Source organism: Dysidea avara, chromosome 11, assembly GCF_963678975.1.
Source record: "Dysidea avara chromosome 11, odDysAvar1.4, whole genome shotgun sequence".
Taxonomy (NCBI): Eukaryota; Metazoa; Porifera; class Demospongiae; order Dictyoceratida; family Dysideidae; genus Dysidea; species Dysidea avara.
The window spans coordinates 19,153,561-19,174,535 of record NC_089282.1 but is presented as its reverse complement, the minus strand read 5'-3'; the positions used below and the strand labels follow the sequence as shown (position 1 = coordinate 19,174,535).

General features: G+C 38.9%; 2 protein-coding genes across 2 annotated transcripts in view; both read right to left on the bottom strand.

Annotated features, from left to right (window-relative positions):
- Positions 1–108: 108 nt before the first annotated feature.
- LOC136239303 (uncharacterized) lies at positions 109–2,601 on the bottom strand. Its single transcript, XM_066030029.1, has 2 exons — positions 2,295–2,601; positions 109–2,231 (listed from the first exon to the last, which is right to left on the bottom strand). The coding sequence occupies exon 2, from the start codon at positions 2,146–2,148 to the stop codon at positions 205–207; it is 1,944 nt and encodes a 647-aa protein (XP_065886101.1). The 5' UTR covers positions 2,149–2,231; positions 2,295–2,601; the 3' UTR covers positions 109–204.
- A 1,668-nt stretch (positions 2,602–4,269) lies between these two features.
- LOC136238397 (uncharacterized) overlaps positions 4,270–20,975 on the bottom strand; it is a 62,725-nt gene continuing 46,019 nt past the window's right edge. The window contains exons 5-14 of the mRNA XM_066028846.1: positions 20,866–20,905; positions 20,494–20,736; positions 19,633–19,914; positions 19,442–19,492; positions 10,893–11,747; positions 10,469–10,759; positions 9,299–9,349; positions 5,732–6,799; positions 5,625–5,686; positions 4,270–4,471 (exon numbers count right to left, since the gene is read on the bottom strand). Of these exons, the coding sequence (XP_065884918.1) occupies positions 5,670–5,686; positions 5,732–6,799; positions 9,299–9,349; positions 10,469–10,759; positions 10,893–11,747; positions 19,442–19,492; positions 19,633–19,914; positions 20,494–20,736; positions 20,866–20,905 (2,898 nt within the window). The 3' untranslated portion in view covers positions 4,270–4,471; positions 5,625–5,669. The remainder of the gene's footprint in view (positions 4,472–5,624; positions 5,687–5,731; positions 6,800–9,298; positions 9,350–10,468; positions 10,760–10,892; positions 11,748–19,441; positions 19,493–19,632; positions 19,915–20,493; positions 20,737–20,865; positions 20,906–20,975) is intronic.

Sequence of the window (20,975 nt, the reverse complement as noted above, 5' to 3'; positions counted from 1 at the left end):
CGGTAAGTTCACAGAACATGAAAAAAATTTTCTAAGTCAGAAGTGCGTCCAAAAAAAAATTCGCCCGGTCCGTTCCGGGTTTTAACGAATGCCCGGTTAGTGGCAATGTTTTTTTTTTTTTTTTTTTTACCCGGGCTTGATGGACTGCCCTTGCCTACCACCCCCAGCACATAAATGGCCTGTGCTGGACAAACCGGGACTTTCTTAGTCCACGGCAAACTGAGACTCTGCCCGAATCAGCTCCACAATTGGGGGAGTCTTAACATAGTGACCGATGGATGAGCGGGCTCCGCGGATGCATTGTATGGAGGACCGCAAGAGAGAAAAAGATAGACAGCACCTTAACCACCCCATGACAACAGAGTAATCATCGCCCCACTTGTTTGAAAGTTGATGAGCCAAGCGTTGATAAAAAACAGAAGCCTCATGAGCCAGACCACCAGAGGCAGACATTACCAGGGGGGTAAAAGAGGCATGCTCCTCCTCACGAATTCTCTGAGCATACGCACGTTTCTTAATGTTCTCGTGCCTCCGATAACAGGAGGCCAGTGATGAGGACGCATTAGAAGCAGCCAGAGGGTTGAACACCCGCACATCCACAAAACATCTTTCACTTCTTCCACCCCAAAAACCATTCATGGCGATGTCAAGACGGGCACCATCTTGGATATTGGCAGAAGCAGGGTAGTCCTGCTGTGAAACCGGCTGGAGCTCTGGTTCAACAGCTACCTGAGAGCATACTTCAGTCAACAGGGTAGCAGTTAGATCTCTGATCTCATTGTGTCGGATAGAAGGTAAGCCACCCTTGGGACAGGATAAAGCATGCTCCACTGAAAAGGAAGTCCCACATGCACAGTGAGCAGGAGTCCGCTGAGGAGACCACCCATAACGTAGTGCCACGGCATCGTGAAACGCGGACTTATGCAGTGCAAAGCCATGTTCCTGTAGGGGCCGGGTGGTAAGCCAGTTGGAGGCCCCTTTGGCTGAGGCTAGATCTAAAGCGCGTTGAGAGGAGGGATCTAAGTGGGTACGCAAACTGGAAGATCTATCCGAATAGTTGGAAGATTTGGAATTGCGGATTGCGGACTTGCGAGATAGCTGTTCTGTTTTAACAATAGCCGAATTGATACCCCGGTCCAGAATGAATTGTGAAAGAGGCTCAGCAATGTGACACGAGGCTGAATACTCCTCAGCTGCAATAAGAGTTGGGTTTATGATACCCAAACCACCATATCGAGGTGGAAGGGCAAATAATTTACGGATTGTGTCATTTGGTGGAGAGCAACCCATCAAAGTAGGGATAAGTACCAGCCGGATGTTGTCCTCAAGGGGTTGTAAAGCCTCTGATATGTTTGGAGTAGTGCGACAAAGGTAGAGCCAATGGCTTGACAAGCCATGAGTGAGAGCGGAATAAGCAGCATGCGGCTGAACTTGTGCGAACTTGGCAAGCCGTGTAATCTCTGCTGACCAACCAACAACCTTGTCCCTCACAAATTCCTGGACATAAGCGTTTGAACCAATGGCAGCCCCAAGGTAGGGACGGCCCGCAGAAGTAATTTGAACATCAGTATCTGAGAACAGAGTAGTAGCAATTGAATGGAACCTTTCCTTAGAAACTAACCAAGTTTTAGGAGCATTCACAAAATAGCCAAAAGCAGGTCCCTTAATACAGAGCTGGTTCCACCAGATGAGCAAGTCCTGTATACTGCCACAAGCACAAGCATCATCAGCATACCAGACCTGGTCCACTGTCCCATGAAGTTGATTGATTAAAGGCACTGTAGCAAGGGCATACATAGGCATAGCTAGTGGGTCTCCCTGTGTAGTACCCTCCTCTGATAAAATAACCTCCCCAGAAACAAGCAAAGAGGCTGGAGACCTATAAATATTGATCAGAATAGTGGAAAGTGGCGGGCACAGTTGTCTGATGTTGTGTAGAGCCACCAAACGGTTCAGCGAGTTAAAGGCATTGGAGGCGTCCACCAGCAACACAGCCTCAGTGCTTCCTTCCTCAAAAACCTTTCGGACAGCATGAACCGCAGCCTCCGCCCCAGAAAGTTGCCCCGCACAAAGTTGGTGTGAACCAGCTGCCTCCTGAATGTCATCCCGCAGGATGACCAGCACAGCCTTAGCAACAATACGTCTCATAACCTCGCACACACCAATAGGCCGCACCCCAGGATTTTTATCCAAAGCAATGAGGCGACACACCAAAAAAGGCGAGAGCAAATCTGGGGAGAGGAAAACAGTACATAAACGACGAGCAAATGAGGACATTGCAACACACAATTCACCTGAAGCAGAGTGGAATGAGGTACAAAGTCGACGCCAACCACGAGCGTCGATCCCAGAGGGTCCAGCCGCACCAGATGTTCGCAAAGCAGCAGACCTGATAACAGCAGCATTAAGAGAAGAGAATATAACAGGGTGTACGGATGGTGGGTCAGCCCAATGCTGTAGAAGACACTTAGGATCCAAAGGCTGAGCTGGAGGATGTTTAGCCCGCAGAACATCGCGAACACAATGGCCGGGAGAAGCAGAATCAGCTATCTCATCCAAGTTTAGAACTCCACCACGTTGGTAACCTGAGACTAATCGTAAAGCAGCCTTGGCAATGTGGGATCACGAGGGTCACACAAAACACTGCGCCGCCCGCCCCGATTCCCAAAATTGGGGACAAAAGACAAAACTTTCATCAAAGGAAATAAGGTTGTCTGTTGTGTTGTTGCATGATTTGTTGTTGCTCCAGTACAGAACGGCTCTGCCAACTACTGCATGTGAGGAATTATAAATAAAAAATCAAATCAAATCTGGTAGCTATAAACCACGAGTGAGCAACTTACTCAGCTAGTGAGAGAGAAAAACCATCATGATGAAAGTGTACAAAATAAAAAGCAGTATAAACAAAGCCACTAATTTGTGGAATTCCAACATTAATTTTAAGAACTTCATTCTTTAGAGACCTTCAAGACTATGAAAAAATCCGGCATTTCTTGTCATCAACGTTGCTTGTGGGGCAGTCCTTGCACTGTGTGTATGCATGTTGTCTTGCTTTGTGTTTATTATGTACTAATGCCATGCTTAGGTTTTTTTCTTTCTTATAGCTAACTCCAACAGGTGTATATATATTATGCAGATAGGGCCTAGTTGGCTATAGCTACCAGTCTCGAAAAATAATAATAGGAGTAAGTGGTACATGCAGGGACACACAATTAACATTACAGCTGTAGCCGAGTGTGTGTAGACAAAGCTAGTGGTGTGCTTTCAGGGATGCATCCACTCAGACTGTATATAGGTGTGAGAATGCTTGTAAACAGAAACTTTAGTGATTAGCTGTACTTTAATTCTTAACTGTTCTTCTAGGCCTTTGTCAAATATGCCAGCATATAATAAAAAGCATAATAGGCTGTATTGCTATGCCAGCATAATGCTAGTATATTAGGTACGTAGATATATTATTTCAAATGATATTTGATACTCCCTAATAGAGCAGTCCGTGGAAACTGTAGAGTAGATCGATGCTCTGAACATGTACAATCTGGGGTCAGTACAATCACTTTGTAGTGAAATACTCTAGTAGAGCATTTGCTGATTAAAATGTTAATGTTGCTGACCTAGGAGCATAATGCAAGCATATCAAGAGTTATGCATAATATTATGTAAAAGTTTTGGGAAATTTCTGAAAGCATTTTGGGCAAACTTTTGAGCAGGCCAACATTCTTCTACAATCATGTGATTGATACATACAATGGTTCAATTGGTATATTTGCAAAAACATGCACCCATATATACACACGTGTGTACGTGTATGCCCATATGCACTTACTGTACCACACTGACACACACACAAACATGCACATAAGGAGATCATCATTGTACATGATGTGCACTTGAGATCTGCCTCAACTCTCCATTAAAGGTATGTACACACTTACCCAGCCAGGGGACATATAACACATATATAAGCTATTGAAATTTAGGCCAGGCGAGAGGACGGCAGATTAGCCATAGATCTATGTGTAATAATTGTAACAACCTGAGCCAGTGACTCATGGAAAACATGGTATATGTATGATGTAGGACTAACCTGTACAAGAGGACAATTCAAGAAAATTATACCCTGATTCTGCAAGGTCTGCACCACAGGAGGTTAATGGCAGCACTCCTGACTCTGCTGTGAATCTCTCCCTCATGCGAACACAAATAAATGTTTACCACACACCTGTGCAATACTTAGATATATAGACACCAGACTGTGTTGGCGTAATTGGTGAAATGCTAACTATTCAAGGTACTACATTAATAATAAAACTGCTCTATATAGCTAAAATTCAAAACCATGCATTTTACATTAAATTATGTACATATAAAATCAATGATATCACTACAAAACTTTGGGTACAAAAGTCATAATAAAGAGATGCACTAGTCTACAACACTGCTTTGATCACACTGCCAGTTATTCAGCTTCCTAATAATAAAATTGATTGTAAAGCACACATGAATAATGATCCTAAACTTATAAGAAATGCAATGGCTGGTATTAAAGCATAGAAAATATAGCAATGTGGAGCCTATGAAATTTATAAACCTGAAGGCCCAGGCTGTAGTTCATGAGCGAAGCGAGGGCGCTACTAAGGGCCTGAGGGTTTATAAATTTTATAGATTCCACATTGTGCCCGTATAACTGCTTTAGACTCTATTTCACATTACACTCAGATTACTTATATACCTCATCCACAGCTGTTTTTTGCTGTAGGCTTGGCAAAAGCAGCTGGTTTTCTTGCAATAATACTAACACCATGGCAACTATGCATACTCACATGACAAAGTAAGCGCCCTTGTTACATCACTGCATTTGAAAAATGCATACTGATTGGATAAATCTAGTTTTGAGCATATGTTATATTGTGCCTGAAGGCATGGAGTATATTAGAAAACAAGGTGGAGTATACGAGATTTATTACCCACCTAAAACAGCCTAAATAGAGTCTAATAATAATGGTAACATACACCTGTAGGTGATCTGACAAGGTGTTATTTTCATAGAAAAATCAAAACACAGTTTTTATACCAGCAACTGTTAGATGAACTATTGAAGCACTACTGACCTAATTAGACTGCTATTGCTCTGCCACATTACTGGGTCAGTCTTAGGCACCGGCCTATTATGCCCGAAATTTTACCTATTATGCTTTTGAGCATTGCTCAAAAATTAAGCCTATTATGCTCAAAATTATGCTTTCGAAATCAAAATTATGCTCTAGAAGTGACTGTTTTATTAGAATATATCAACCTTTCCTGACTGCTCTATTAGAGTATCTCGATCTTATTTCTGCAAAGTGTGAATAACCAACAAAGAAACGGTTTAATAAGTTGTATTAAGTGTTTTTTGATTATAAAATGCACTAATAATACTATTGGCAGTGAATATTTGCTTTCTTTCAGGCGCACGTATTGCGCATTTAATTAATTTTTCAAACATCGTCCCTATTATGCTGGCATCATGCTTGATGCTTTTGGCCACCTATTATGCTTTAAATTATGCCGGCATAATCGGCCGGTGCCTAGTCAGTCTTTTTTTATTTCTGGTAGACTCATAAATGTGCATACGATGCACCTACCTTGAGACATGCATTTCTGGCTTTGCTGAAACAGCTGGTACAGGCTTAACTAAGCAGCACACCTAGTAAGTGCATGTGTATGTCAAATATTACTCGTTATGACTCACTTGTAATAAGCAGTTGAAAAAAGGTTTCGGCAGCACTCTCCTTCGCCTCTTCTTCATCAAGTCTAATAGCTCCATTGCATGATTCACCTGCTATGGTGACTGCACAGTAAAACCCACCACCACGTTGTGTTGGTAGTATTGTGTAGTCAGGATCATCAAGTTGATATTCTTGGCAGTATTCTTGTAGCTTAGCAATCATTGACTTTGTTATAGATGCTTGTAATGGTATTGGTACATCACTGGGTGATTCAGCCAAAAAGTTCACAGTGTCTGTCAACTTGTAATCAAACCGAGTTTCAAATAAAGAAATGGAGCTGTAGAGTTCTCTTAATGTGCTGCTGACATCACTTAACATGATCTTGATATCATTGTTTTCGTTTTGAAAAGATTTGCTCAATAATTCTATCCACAGACTACCAGACTGTAATTCCCTGTATGGTAATGCTAAATAAGCAACTAGAAAGTTATCACCTTCGGAGAAATTATCAAGATGTAAGAAGTTACCATGACCAGACCATTCTGAGCCTGATATCAAAGTTTGACATAAATTAAATAAAAGAAACTTTGGATGCTTGTATGCACCAAAAGCATCTAATATTTCTGCTACACTTATAGTCCATCCTTCTTGAGTGTGCAATTGTCCGCTCTTATCTTCTGTAGGGTTTTTTCCACTGGTATCTTCATCATCTTCTTCTCCACTGTTCTCTTTATCTTCTCCACTGCTGTCTTCATCTTCTCCATTGCTATCTTCATCTTCATACAGCTTAACAGGTGCACCATAACCAGAAAACACAAATACTAAACGTTTACAAGAAGTAAAGGGCAGTAACGCAGCAATGCGATCAATAATATCAGTCAATTCATAATAGGTCATATTTTTGCAATGAAAAGCTGCATATCCTAGTTTAGAGAAGGCTGTAAACATCTTGTCAGCATCTTTGTGAGTTCCATGTAGTTTTGTAAGTTCAGTGTCATTGTTAGCGTAATCATTTGAAACAATAACAGCTACTCCAATTTTTGATGATGACGAAAGCAACAACTCTGTTAATGGCTGCTTCAGTGACTGACCTATATACAAAACAAGAAATGTAAAATTCTGCATTAACAGAAAAATAAGAAGTCTTAAATATGTAGTTAAAGTATCACAACTCAAATTCTATGTCTAATCGTTCCTTTTCTTGTGCCCTTCACATTAACACTGATTGTCTCACTGCCACAACTGCTATAATTATTTTGAAATCAACCACAAGCACCCACAACATCACTTTGTAATATTTTATAGTAGGGTGCTGCTATACTTTCACATATCTCAAGTAAGTGGCCTCATGTGTGTACATGCATATGTGTATCTGTATAGTTACTCGAGCATCTGAAAACCAGACTTTGAGATGACTGCTTCATCTGTTAATAAGTTTATGTGTTTATTATAAGCAATATTTGACTGTAAAGGTATCTAAATTTATGTGACTGACCTCCCTTGTACCATTAGGTTTCAATTCTGTGATTCCTACTTGATATAGAACACTTTTAAAAGGAGACACGTAATGGCCAAGTATTAAGGTACATGTAAACATGGCAGAAGGGTAACTAAAGAGGTTGGAGCCCCTCCAATCTTGTTTCACTGTTTGCATAGCCTTTTCAGCTTTCAAGTTTGAGTTACACTAATCCAGCAGTCATCCGAGCTCTAATAAAACAATCCAGTAAAACTGAATGTATATATAATAATCAAATAATCACCTCCCACCCGTATCATTTTTGCTACACCTAGAGATGAGGAACAAGTACTATATAATAAAGTATATTAAAAATGATCAATTTATAAACAAAGTAGGAATCCAAGCAATAAAAAGTAGTGAAACAAGAGATGAACAATGGTAACTATTATAGTATAGCCTAGTGGAAAATCCCTACTTTGGCATTGAACACAAAATAATTGTTATACCACGCCAAAGTAGGGATTTCCCACTGAGCTATACTGTAATAGCTACCATTGTTCATCTCTTCTTTCACTAATTTTTATCGCTTGGATTCCTACTTCAGTTATAAATTGATCATTTTTAATTTACTAGTTTGTTTAGTTTTTTGATAAAGCATACAGCTAGCTATAAACATGTGACTGTTCTATTAGGGTGACAGCTGTATTGGAGTATCTCATGTCAGCCTGCAAAGATGCATGCTTTCCCAAAAAGGGGTGTGGTCATCGTGGTTTCGATCAATTCATAGTATTAGACTAGAGTATCTCGAATCAGCCTACCAACTTGAGGTGTGTGGTCACAAATACAGCTAGCGTAAAAGGGGCGTGGTCATGGCGGTCTTGATTGATAGATCGATAATACGTAGAATAAGAATGGGCGTGATGTTGTGACCTATCGTGGAGTACTGGTACATCCGTACAGTAGCGTACCGTACGCAAGGAAATTTTGACATAAAAAAATTTGACGAATTCAGACTTCAGCAGATTTGATGAATAAAATGTTGACGAAAATCAAGAAATTGTAAGCAAAACCTGTACTTTTAAGGGTGCTTATAAACATTAAATATTTTGACAAATTTAAATTTGACGAATTAAACCAATTCGTCAAATTCGTCAAATTTTTTTGACGTCAAAATTTCCTTGCGTACGGTAGTCTAAGCTCCTTAAATAATTTTGTGGCATCTATTACGCTGCGTAAAGAAAGTGTTGATATGAAAAATTAATGCCTTGATATATGGTTTCGTTGGATGAAGAAGAAAACAAGCAACCTGATTGAAAATGAAAGAAAAGACAAGGCGCACACTCATCGGAACCCCAAAAGGCACATCCCACTGGTGAGTTTGTTGTTGTGCCGTAAAATGGTGATCTTGCACTGCTTCATTTGGGCTCTAGGCTTGCGACTGTGGTCAGTGAGTGAATGAGACCGCAGTGAGTGAGACGAAATTTCGAATTTTGAATTTTTTTTTTAATTCTATACCTGGCTGCCAGTAAGTGTTTTCTTGTTTTTAACACTACATTTGATGCTAGATGGACTAATATTATTCCGTAAAGGTGATTTTCGTCGTGTAAGAAGTTTCTAAGATGGTTTTTAAAGGCAATATTTTGGCGGCGCGCGTCATTTCAGGGGATTCCTACTTAAACAGTACTACCATACTGTTTGATAATAATGGCTATATAGCACTTGGTTTTATTAGCCATTTATCCACACCTGCGTACTATTTCTCTTAATGGTGGTCTTTTAACTATCAGTATATTGTACGGTTTGTAATTTATGGCAGTTTAGAAGTAGTAAATTTAGATTGCAGCCTCTACAAATCTGGCAATTTACACCATTACATTTATTTCTTGGCCTTCGCCTGCAGATATTCACTCTGACAATAATAAATAATGGAGGCTAGCTGAATGCTTTTAGCTTGATTAATTGTATAGCAACATTTTCCAACCACATTTCAATGCAGTGGCAACCTTACAACAAAGGTACACAGCATCATGCAACATAGCACCACATCCTTCCACCAAATACTTATATAAATAAGATACACAAATAAGATATACAAATTACAATATATCATAGCCTGATTACAACAACTTACTAGGTGTGCTAGTTCCACTACCAGTAGCTACACTTTCTGATCCAACAACATCTATAGTAGAATAGAAATGTATGCCGAGCATACAATTAAAAACACATACCGAGTCATAGATAATAGACACCCATACCTGTATTGGAAGAACATGTACAGTGCCCATACAAACTACGTGACTATCCATATTTTACACCTGAAGTTTTTTGAAACATTCTTTTTTGTTCAAAGATACTGGTTTACTGCCTGAATACAGCTCAATTACCTTAGCTAGTACATTTTGTTTCTTTTAGGTGTCTGGCGCCTTCCGTATACATGACCATGTCTTAATTCAGAGTGCCATTTCGTCGTTTAAATACCAGGAATCACACGAGAAGGATCATGTGACACAAACTATGTACAAATACATAAACTTCCAAAGATTTACAGACTTTATTGATTCTAATACTGAGTGTTTTGTGGATATTAAGCTACAATGCTTGTAGGCATGAGATTCAATACCTTGGACATGAGAGCATGAGATTGCACCTCAAATCATGAGAATCATGCCGGACGAATGACAGTTGAGAGGTATGCAATTGTCCTTTGGAAAGAACAAGGAAGGCCAATGAGTGATGAAGCATAGTACAGTGGACAAAACATAATTGGAACAAAAGATTTGTGAATCTAGTCCTGCGTGGCCAGACCCTATTTTCTCGGGGTGGCGCTTATCAATTTTCTATTATAAGCACCCCCTCAATTGAAAATAAGCACCACCCTGAGAAAATAGGGTCTGGCCATGTGAGACTATCGTGAATCTGTTGTCATTACCTTGGATTTCTGAAATTTCTGGATCCATACACCTAGCGCTACCAGGTCTTATGGCAAGCAGATGGCAGGCAGGAAGGCAGGCAGACAATTTCAGAATTTTTAATTACTGTACATCAAAACATTTGACTTCTCAATTTATTCCAAGATACAGCATCATCACAGTAGTACTAATGCATTCTATGTGGTTTTTCAAGTAAAATTTATTGCAAGGCTAGTATATACATGCAAAAATAATTATGAAGCCATATCATTTTTACAAATCCTTACTTATTAAGTACTACTGTACTTTATAATAAGCACTGTAATAGTAAAATGATGATGGTAATACTCAACTACATTCAGTGAATACATTTTTTTTTTACAACTCACTAAGGTTATTAAGCAGTTGAACAGCAACATCAGCTGCAGCACTCTCTACTTCCTCTTCTTCTTCAAGTCTAACAGCTTCAGTGTGTGATCTATCTGCATCAGTGATTACGAAGTTATGTGCACTACTTCCTTGTACTGGTGGAACAATGAGCTCTGGACCACTCAGATGAGGTTCTTGGTAATATTTCTGTAGTTTAGCAGTAGTCGACATTGCTGTAGATACTTGTGACATTATTGGTGCATACAACGATACGTCAGGCCACAATGGCTGCATTGTGTGATGCTGAGGATCTGTTGTTGAAGAAAACATACCAATCATAAAACTATGCAATTTTTCGTCTACACTCACAAGAGCCCATTAATACTTCAGCACTTATGGGCTCTAGGTACACACACATGCATATTGACAACACATTAACATTACCAATGGGAAGTTCTGCTGAAAGTTTCACAGGCTTTTCCAACAAGTTATTAGAATGAGGAGCTTCAAATGGAGTTTGGAAACTGCAAAGTTCCTTTAATCTGTTGTTGACATCATGTAAAATTAATGCAATATCATTATTCTGTTTTTGAATAGCTTCACTCAATAGTTCTATCCATACACTACCACTACCAGACTGCAATTCTCTATAATTTGATAGTGTTGAATAAACAACTAGAAAGTTGTTATCTTTAGAGTAATGATCAGGATCTAAGAATTCATCGTGACCAGACCATTTTGACCCTGAAATAAAACTTGGACATAAACTAAAGATGAGCAATTTTGGATATTTATATGCATTGAAGTAATCTAATATTTCTGCTACACTGAAAGTCCATCCTTCTTGAGTATATAATCGTCCACGGTTATCTTCTGCTAAACATTTTACCACACTGCAATCTTCTTCACCTTCTCCACTGCTGTCTTCACCTCCACTGCTACCCTCGTCTTCTCCACTGCTATTTTCATTTTCTCTATCATAACCATGATGTTCTTTACCAGGTGCTCCATAACCACAGAACACAAAAGCAAAATGTTCATATGAAATAATAGGTAGTAAAGCTGCAATATGATCAATAAAATCAGTCAACTCATAATAAGTCATATTTTTGCAATGAAAAACTGCATATCCTAGTTGGTAGAAGGCATTAAACATCTTGTCAGCATCTTTGTGAGTTCCATGTAGTTTGGTAAGTTCAGTGTTGTCATTAGCATAGTCATTAGAAACAATAATTGCTATTCCAGTTTTTAATGCCGATGAAACCGATAACTGCATTAATAGCTGGTTCAATGGCTGATCTATACAAACACATATTAACTATTAACAAGAGTTAATGAGCGAGTTCCGAAATGATGTCACAATATAAATGGCGACCTCTATTTGGGGGACTCTTATGTATTCGCTATACTACAAAGTTGTTAAATTTGTGTTTTGCTCGGTTTTGAACTAGCTAGAAAAGGCAAGTGGCAAAGATATGAAAGAATTCAACGCCAATGGCCATGGTGACGATGGCGATTTGTATCTTTTGGAGGAAGGTGATATTTCCGGTGCTTCCTTGCACGGAAAAAAACCTAGCGAACTAACTGTTGCTAAACTAAAGAGATGGCTATCATGTAGAGGTGCTCCCTTAAGTTGAAAGAAACCGGAACTAGTAGAAAGGTATTACTGCTTTTGTAAAACAGCTGCTTGCTCGCTGCATCCACAGTGGCGAGCTCAGCTCCAAATGTACATGTTTACTAGCTACCCGTATTTTTTATGTAGGGTTGAATGCTACATCAAGTTTTGGTGGGATCATCTGCTTGTTGACCCGAACAAGGGTTTGAACACTCGAAAAAAGCTTTTAAACATGGCGGGTGAAAGAATGGAATCAGAGCCCTCAGGTTCATCCCAGTTGACGACATTATTAGAGTCACTCCCAAACACCACTGATCCTCAATGGACAGAGAGTTTAGTTGACATTCCACAAATTTCATTCAATGCAATTTTCAAGTTTTCAGTTGAAAGGAAAGTGCCGAGGAAGAAAGTTAACTACCTGGAAAATTTAGCAGATTTTAGGGCCCATATGTCATTGCAAGAAGACAGCAGTAAGGAGTCTGCTGAAGAGCTCTACATGGAAGCTGAGTACACTAGAACGCTGGACAAAGCTTATAGATTTTCCATGATGGCCATGTTCAAGACTTGAAGTTTCATCCAATGCCACATCTGGAAAATGGTGTTTGTGTTGTATCTAGAGTGTTAGCATCGATGAAAAAGGTTTTTTACCATGTTACCATTCTTGCATGCAAGTCATCTTGTACATTTAAGACAGCTTATTGTACTTGTCCTGCTGGGCTCTCTGGGTGTTGCAATCATGCAATCGCAACACTTTATTGTTTGGAGGACTATGTAAGCAGTGGTTTACAAGAAGAAGAAAAAAAAGGATGCACAGAACGGCTTCAAGTGTGGAACCGACCCAATCCACAACATGTAGTTGGACGCCCTACAGATGAAGTGACTTTAACTAAGAAAGTCTATGGTGTTGAGAAAAGACCCAAACTGCATTCTGTGAATAAATGGGACTGCCGTCCAGCATCAAGAAGACTGATTGACCCAAACAAGGCACGTCACCTTAGAGAGAGACTATTTGTTATAGAGGATGAAAAGGTACAATCAGCTGAGAAAGCACTACGTTCAGCAGGAACACTGAGTGAATTGAAGAAGGCGGCTCAAACCAAGTCATTGATAAGCATGTATAGGACCTCCGGTTACTTGCAAATGCTTGATGATGAGCCTGCCCCCTTAGAGAGCAGAGAAGACTTCCTTAGGAAGGAAAAGGAAGAGAGGTTGTCACGAGCTGCTGAAAAGAAGCGTCAATTTCAAGAAGAACTTGTAGCTAAGCAACTGCTTGTCCAGCATGACCATAAATATTCCCTGTGTGGTATGGATGAACACCCAACTGAAAAGCATAATGATTCTGCCGACATTAATCATTTAGCAAAGTCGTTGTACTACAATCATGTTTCTATTGATATGACAGCTATACATAAACTGGAAATTGATACAAGGGCTCAGTCTGACTCAGAAGTTTGGCACCGTGAATGCAAACTTAGGATCACTGCATCTATGATGAAGGAAGTCTGCCATAGAAAAGATAGTACTAGCTGCAAATCTTTCCTTTCGAAGAAGCTTTCCCCTACTGCTGCTATCAGTGCAGCCATGCATTATGGTATCAGGCACGAACAATATGCCATTGAATCCTATAAGAACCACCGTAAACTGAATGGAGCAGAAACAACTGTTGAACCATGTGGTCTGTTTGTGGATTCTTCTGAACCTTGGCTGGCAGCTAGCCCTGATGGGATTATTTTTGAGCCTTCTCAGAGCAATGGTTATAGTAAAGGGTGTTTAGAAGTGAAATGTCCAATGTTGTGTAAGCAGAAGTCGATTGTAGATGTTTGCAGAGAGAAGACCTCATTTTGTATTCAAGAAAAGAATGGCAAATTTGGTTTGTCAGAATCTCATGCATATTATTATCAGATCCAGACTCAAATGCATGTGGCTAAGCTCCCTTGGTGCGACTTTGTTGTTTGGTCACCAGTAGGTGAGTTGTTTGTGCAGCGTATTCTGTACAAGGAGCAATTTATGATAGCAGCTATTTCTAAAGCACGTTCTTTTTATTTCAATACTTATTTGCCAGCAATGGCTCCCTGTGTAATCATACGAAGTAGTATTGAACAAAATGGAAACATCGAACCATTGACTTTAGTCCAGGTGGCAGATAATTCCAAGCTTATGAATTCATCGAGCAATGATGAGCCATCATCAGCTACTGTGAAGCAGTCCGTTGATGAGAAGCAGTCTGTTGGTGTGAAGCAGTCCGTTGATGAGAAGCAGAGTGTTGGTGTGAAGCAGCCTGTTGGTGAGAAGCAGTCGGTCAGTGAGAAGCAGTCGGTCGGTGAGAAGCAGTCGGTCAGTGAGAAGCCGTCTGTTGGTGTGAAGCAGTCTGTTAGTGAGAAGCTGTCTGTTGATGTGAAGCAGTCTGTTGGTGTGAAGCAGTCTGTTGGTGAGAAGAGGTCTGTTGATGTAAAGCCGTCTGTTGATGTAAAGCAGTCTGTTGGTGTGAAGCAGTCTGTTCGTGAGAAGCAGTCTGTTGGTGGGAAGCAATCTGTTAGTGTGAAGCGGTGTGATAGTGAGCAGTCTGTATGTGATGATGTAGTGTTTCAAAAAATTGACTCACTTAAGCAAAAGAGGATGCCCTTGTATACAGTGCTTAAAAATCTGAATTTGGCAAGGCACTCTGTGTATGAAGACGGTAGCTGTCTCTACCATTCTATTGCACACCAGGCTGGTTTTATTGCGAAGTCAAGTTGTGGCGACAAGTTGGTTAGTAACCATTTAAGACAGGTGGCGCACAAAATGATGAATGAGCATCCTTGTGTCCGTTTGGAAGAAGGTCTGTCTGTAGTCCAATGGCTGGAAAAGAAGGAACGTGTGATGGATCCAACTGAATGGGGTGGTGACATGGAAGTGCGATTACTAGCCATTGCACTACACCGAGACGTTATTGTGATCACCGACAATTCCAGCGATGGCAGCTACGCAAGAAGATTCCCATGCCAACCACCTCCTTTACCCAAGATGAAGGGAGGTATATTTATTCCTATCAAGTGTAAAGAATTAAGCGTACAATGGACTATGACCCCCACTCCGTTAGTCATTATATTCAATGGTGTTAATCATTATGATTCAACTATTTCATTATCAATGTAAATATAACATATTAATGTAAATATACAGTACTACATCATTGCTTTCAAAATCCATTATTTATTTATTTATGTACAACTCATGATCAATAATAATATTATTATGAATAATAAATAACTACATACACTATGCTACCAAAGGTGGACTAAAATTTGTTAACATAAAGCAAACATACACAAGTTCATTTATTGAGTCCCACATTGATGCGGGTAGAGTGTGTTGTAGAATACGGAACTGCTTTGCACGTCCGATAGCTCTCTCTACATGTATCTGTAAATGAGCAATTTTTCTTGTGTGGAAAACATCATCTACTGGCATCTGTGTATTCGAGTTCAATAATGGGGGAATGTTTAATCTAACACCCAGTGGTGCCAATAAATCTTGTATCTGAAATCCTTTGTCTGCCATGATTTCATCACCTGTCTCAAGCAAATCTAGCAGCTCACTAACTTCCACTAGTTTCCTATCTGAGATAGACCCTTCATAGGTTGGAGAAACAAATGTTACAACTCCACTTGGCATAATTCCAACAAGAACCTTGACTGTATTTCTGTTTTTATACGAGGAAAACGTACAGGACTGTGGTAGCAATGATGAAGGTCTTTCAATTGGAAATTCTGTTGCATCAATGATCAGCCTTGTGTTAGGATAATCCTTCTTAAAAACTTCTGGCATGTATTTTTTGACTATGTGCCATCGTGGGTAACGCTCAAGGGCTTTCAAACTATGAAACATCAAATTGATCCATGTAGATACAATTCTGGATACAGAAGATTTTGAAATTCTAAACCTTTTGGCCAAGTTCAATTCTAGTAGTCCCAAATGAAGGCGAACTAAAGTTTTAAAAAACTGTTCCAAAAGAGGAAGTTTGCATGTTCGGCCAGTTTTTGTATCATCATAATCATCTTTACTGTTCTTTCCTTCCCATTGCCACATTACCTTTGCATCACTTTCCAAAACCTCCTCGTAAAATGCAATCAGAGTGTTGCAATCGGAAAACCCGGTGTAAAATTTTACTAATTCGTCATTGTCACAGATGTTTTCCAAACGGAATAAAGATCTTTGAAAAGCATTCTCCACTTCAGACAATTTTACCTGAAGTTCATCTATCCTCCTTTGCATTTCAGCAACATCAATACTATTTCCTCCAACTTCCATGAAATTTTCTCCTGACCAGTCACTATCCACTGGTGTACCTTGCCCTTCACTACGAGTTTCAATCATGTCTGCTCTTTGGTACACAGAGGCAGCTAAGCGAGATGTAGTTGTTGTTCGCTGCTGCATTTCCCTAGTCCAAGGAAACACGAATGGTACAGAAGTTGCCTTTAATACTCGTCTTGCAGAGTGTAATACGTCACCACTAATGTAGTCATCGAGAGTGAAATAAAGAGAGCAGACTTTCGTATTACTGTTTATCACAAAATCTGGTCCAGGATCTCGACGAATCTTTGCTATCCACATTTTCCCTTTGTCGCTAGAGACATCAGGAAATGAATGAAAAGATAATCTTTGCATCCCTAAACGCTCCCTCTCTGCCTTCTCCCCAGAAGAACTATGGCATAAGGGCACACAGCAGTATTGTCCGCGCCAAGCCTTTTGCTTAGCAGTATAGTGGCGATGACCACCTCGAGAAACACTTGGCCTAGGACCCTCTTCAACTGAGTCGAGAATTGAGCTCGGAACTGACTTGTTTTCTTCGGTTGAATTCTCACACAAAAACGGCTGGGGAACTCCATCGAAACACTTCTCAGATGTAGAATCAGATAAGACACAATTATACGCATCCATAACAAAATGCAGTCCGATTTCACTCTCACAAACACACAATTAATCCAACGAAACTATTTAAGTCCCCCAAATAGAGGTCGCCATTTATATTGTGGCGTCATTTTGGAATTCAGTCATAATAGTGGAGAGGAGAGTGTCTAACACAATACAGATGATTCAGTGTGATTCAAAGGGATTCTCTCAGACGTGTTAACAAGTGCACATGGCCAGAAAAAGGAAATGTGATGATTGCACATGGGAAGAACAAAGAAATGTGATGATTGCACATGGGAAGAACAAAGAAATGTGATGATTAAAGCAATCTTCACATATAGAATATACTACAAATCACAGAATTTTACAGAGGAATCCCTTTGAATCACGCTGAATCATCTCTGTATTGTGTTGGACACTCTCCTCTCAATTATTAACTCTTGCTATTAACAATGTGTAATACATGCATTATTATGTAGATGTGTCATACGTACATGTACAAATTAAAATTTATCCATAGAACATACAAGATAGTACTGAACTGTACTTTTGTAAATACTCAATACTAGTGCTCACATATCTATATGTAGAATGAAGATATAATATATTGTATAGTGGAAAACATTGGTGAATTTGGCAAAATAAACCATGATTTTCCAAAGTATTACTCTCCAAATTTTATCAAACTGAAAAAAAAATGCCGTCCAACAACTACTGGTGCTAACAAACACTTGAGGTACATAAATTGGTAGAATACCTTCTACTTTACACTACTATACAATAAATTGTACCCGTCTTCTAATAAACAATGAACAAATGGCCATCAATATTCTGTGTGATATATGTTCAACAACCCTTTTTTTCTCTGCCAATCGCTTTCTTAACAGCTACAGCATATACGAGTCATGGCTGTTTCCCAACTCACAACAGTAGTCAAGTTCTTTTTCAACAGCAGGTGTTCCCCAGATTAATTGATATTCACGGTAGCCATGGATCATTTACTCAAATGTAAACATGACACCATGCAAGATTCCATTCCATTACATGCAATATCTCTTCTGTAAGTGCACACCAAGTTACAGAATAATTTCTGAAATTTACTGTCCTTTTTGCGATGATTAGATGATAATTTCTGCAAAAGCATGTTCGGATTCACCAATTTCTCCTACCAATCTTGTAAGATTTGCCAATGTTTAATCACCAATTTAATTCACTTATCACCAACTCCACCAAAGTTTTCCACTATATTATGGTGTAAGTATTGTTTGTATTGTATAGCTAAGAATAAAAAATGAGGGGGTCTGGAGGGACACCCCCAAGTTTGAGATTTAAAAAGCACTGCAATGTTGGATACTTTTATTTATAATTACCGTAAATTTAATGCTTTAAGCTGTAAAATATAACGGTGGCCTAAACTGAAGCCTTGATTGCTCTATTAGAGTAGTTATTCTATAAGAGGTGAAAAGTAAAGGATTGTGAGGGTTTGGTATAATAGAAGTTAGTCAGGGAATTGTATTATAGTAGTTGGCTTTATGGTAAATTGTCAACACAGCAATAACATAACTATTAAGCTAGCTAGTAGGCCCCGGCTGATTATGCTGGCATAATTTAAAGCATAATAGCATCAAGCATAATGCTAGCACAATAGGGGCAATATTTGAAAATTTAATTAAAATGCGTAATGTATGCATCTGAAAGAAAGCAAATGATCACCACCAATGCACATTATTACTGCATTTCATATTTAGAAACATACAAAATAACTTAACTAATCATTTCTTGGTTGGTCATCCACACTTTGTAAAAATAAGGTCAAGATACTCTAATAGAGCAATCACTTACTCTAATACAGCAATCAGGAAACACTAATGTGCTTTAATAAAATAGCCATTTCTCAAGCAGTACCTTGATTTTGAAAGCATAATAGCCTTGATTTTTGAGCACTGCTCAAAAGCATAATAGGTAAATTTTGAGCATAATAGACCTGGGCCTACTAGCTAGACTGCTATTGATCGAGCTAACTTTAAACACCAAAACCACAGAAACTCATCTAGATCTGCCACTGGAAGCAAGCACAACACACTTTCTTTAAATTTAAAGCATTGTACTATTCCAGGTGCAGGTAGCCTAAATGGCAGTAATGTAAGGCTTTATAATCATTAGCACTTTTAGAGCCCAAGTAAAAAGTATTTAAATATTCTTAGAAATTTTTCACAGTTTAAACCAGCAATTTAACAACTTTAAAACAAAACATACATTTATATGGTGCGTTTAAGACAAAAATAGGTGCAAATGAGGTTGTACAGTAGACTCACACGCACATATGCATGCACACACACACACAAACACAGATATACATATGTACACACATAAATACCAAAACGTTTTTTCACAAAGCAATTTCGGAAAATCATACATGCATTCATAGTTGGTTCTGTACTGTCAGTTAAAAAATACATATCATGAATTCATGATCACAACTTACTAGGAGTGCTAGTTCCACTACTGGCAGCTACACCCTTTGATCCAACAATACCTATGGCATCATACAAATCTATCATCACTGCATACACTATACACCACACAAACACACACACAAACACACACACACAAACACACACACACACACACACAAACACACACACACACAAACACACAAACCTACAATAAAATCACCTTGTAACAAATATGATTCAATCTTGTCTGCCACATTGTTCTGGTTAATACATCTAGTAGCTTCTATTAACTGGTACCAAGTAGTAATATCAGATGTCTCCAGCCATTTACTGAACATCCTTTTACAGTAGAGCTGTATATCTTGCATGTGTTGCTTTTCCATAATATCTAACAAATCTTTGTACCTTGTATCAAGTAACACCAGCCCAAGACCATACCACTTTGTAGCTACTAATGGTATAACATGCTCCTCTAACTCAGCCATTGTAGGGTGAGTTTGACCTACAACAATGTGGCATGTTCATGCATTATGAAAGATGTAACACTAAAGTGTGATTATAAGCTGATTATAATAATCAGAAAAACTCTTAACCTGTATTGTCATGCCATATTTTCCATATTTCACAAACTTAAACACATTATTATAGGAAGTTGCATATACTATTGTATACTGAATGCTCAACCCTTGAAAGTGAAACTATAACATATTCGGTGCTTTAACTGGTTTACTGGGACGTGAATCCAGAGTTACTAAGACTATTCTGTAAACATTCTTTTTGTCAGCAAAATATTTCTACGATTTCTGATGACAGATTTGGGGGCACCATGTTTGTTTTAGGAGGGTCCCTAATATACAACTGTACTGCTTGATAGTAGCATAAGTATTTCAAATAATTTTGCGGCACCTGTAAAATATACAATTTTAGCATGGTTCTCCTCTGCTATCAACAAGGATATTACAAGGTGCAGAAAGAGATACTTGTTGGAACCCCAAGAAAGTTGCTTCCTACATGACAAGAGTGATGGAATCTACTGTATACAACCACACATGTAACATTCATATGCTTATTCAGCACTCACTTAAATGAAGCAATTGCATAGCAACTTCAGCTGCAGCACTCTCCATTGTGTCTTCTTCATCAAATCTAACAGTTCCAGTATATGATCTACCAGTTACAGTGACGTTACTGTAAAATCCACCACCACTTTTGAATGGTACTATTGTGTAAGCAGGATCACTAAGTTGAAATTTTTGGCAGTATTCTTGTAGTTTGACAGTAAAGGACTTTGCTTGTGACCTCTTATTATGAGAAAAAATATGACCTGGAAAATCAGGACATCTTTTATAATCAGAACACTATATTATTACGCTGTCCAAGGTGTCCAATTATACATGCACATCTTACAATTGCATTGATTACTGTTGTATGCAGTGTTAATATGTGTCCTTACCTAAGTCTGCATCATGGCTTGACCACACAAACGCCTCATCCTGTATACAGAAAAATTTATATTATTGAAGTTATGTATCTATCACTACAGGTGATCCACACTAAACAGTT

Bases quoted from the DNA above. Each gene is read 5' to 3' on its own strand.
- LOC136239303 (XM_066030029.1), bottom strand. From the start codon at position 2,148: ATGAGACGTATTGTTGCTAAGGCTGTGCTGGTCATCCTGCGGGATGAC.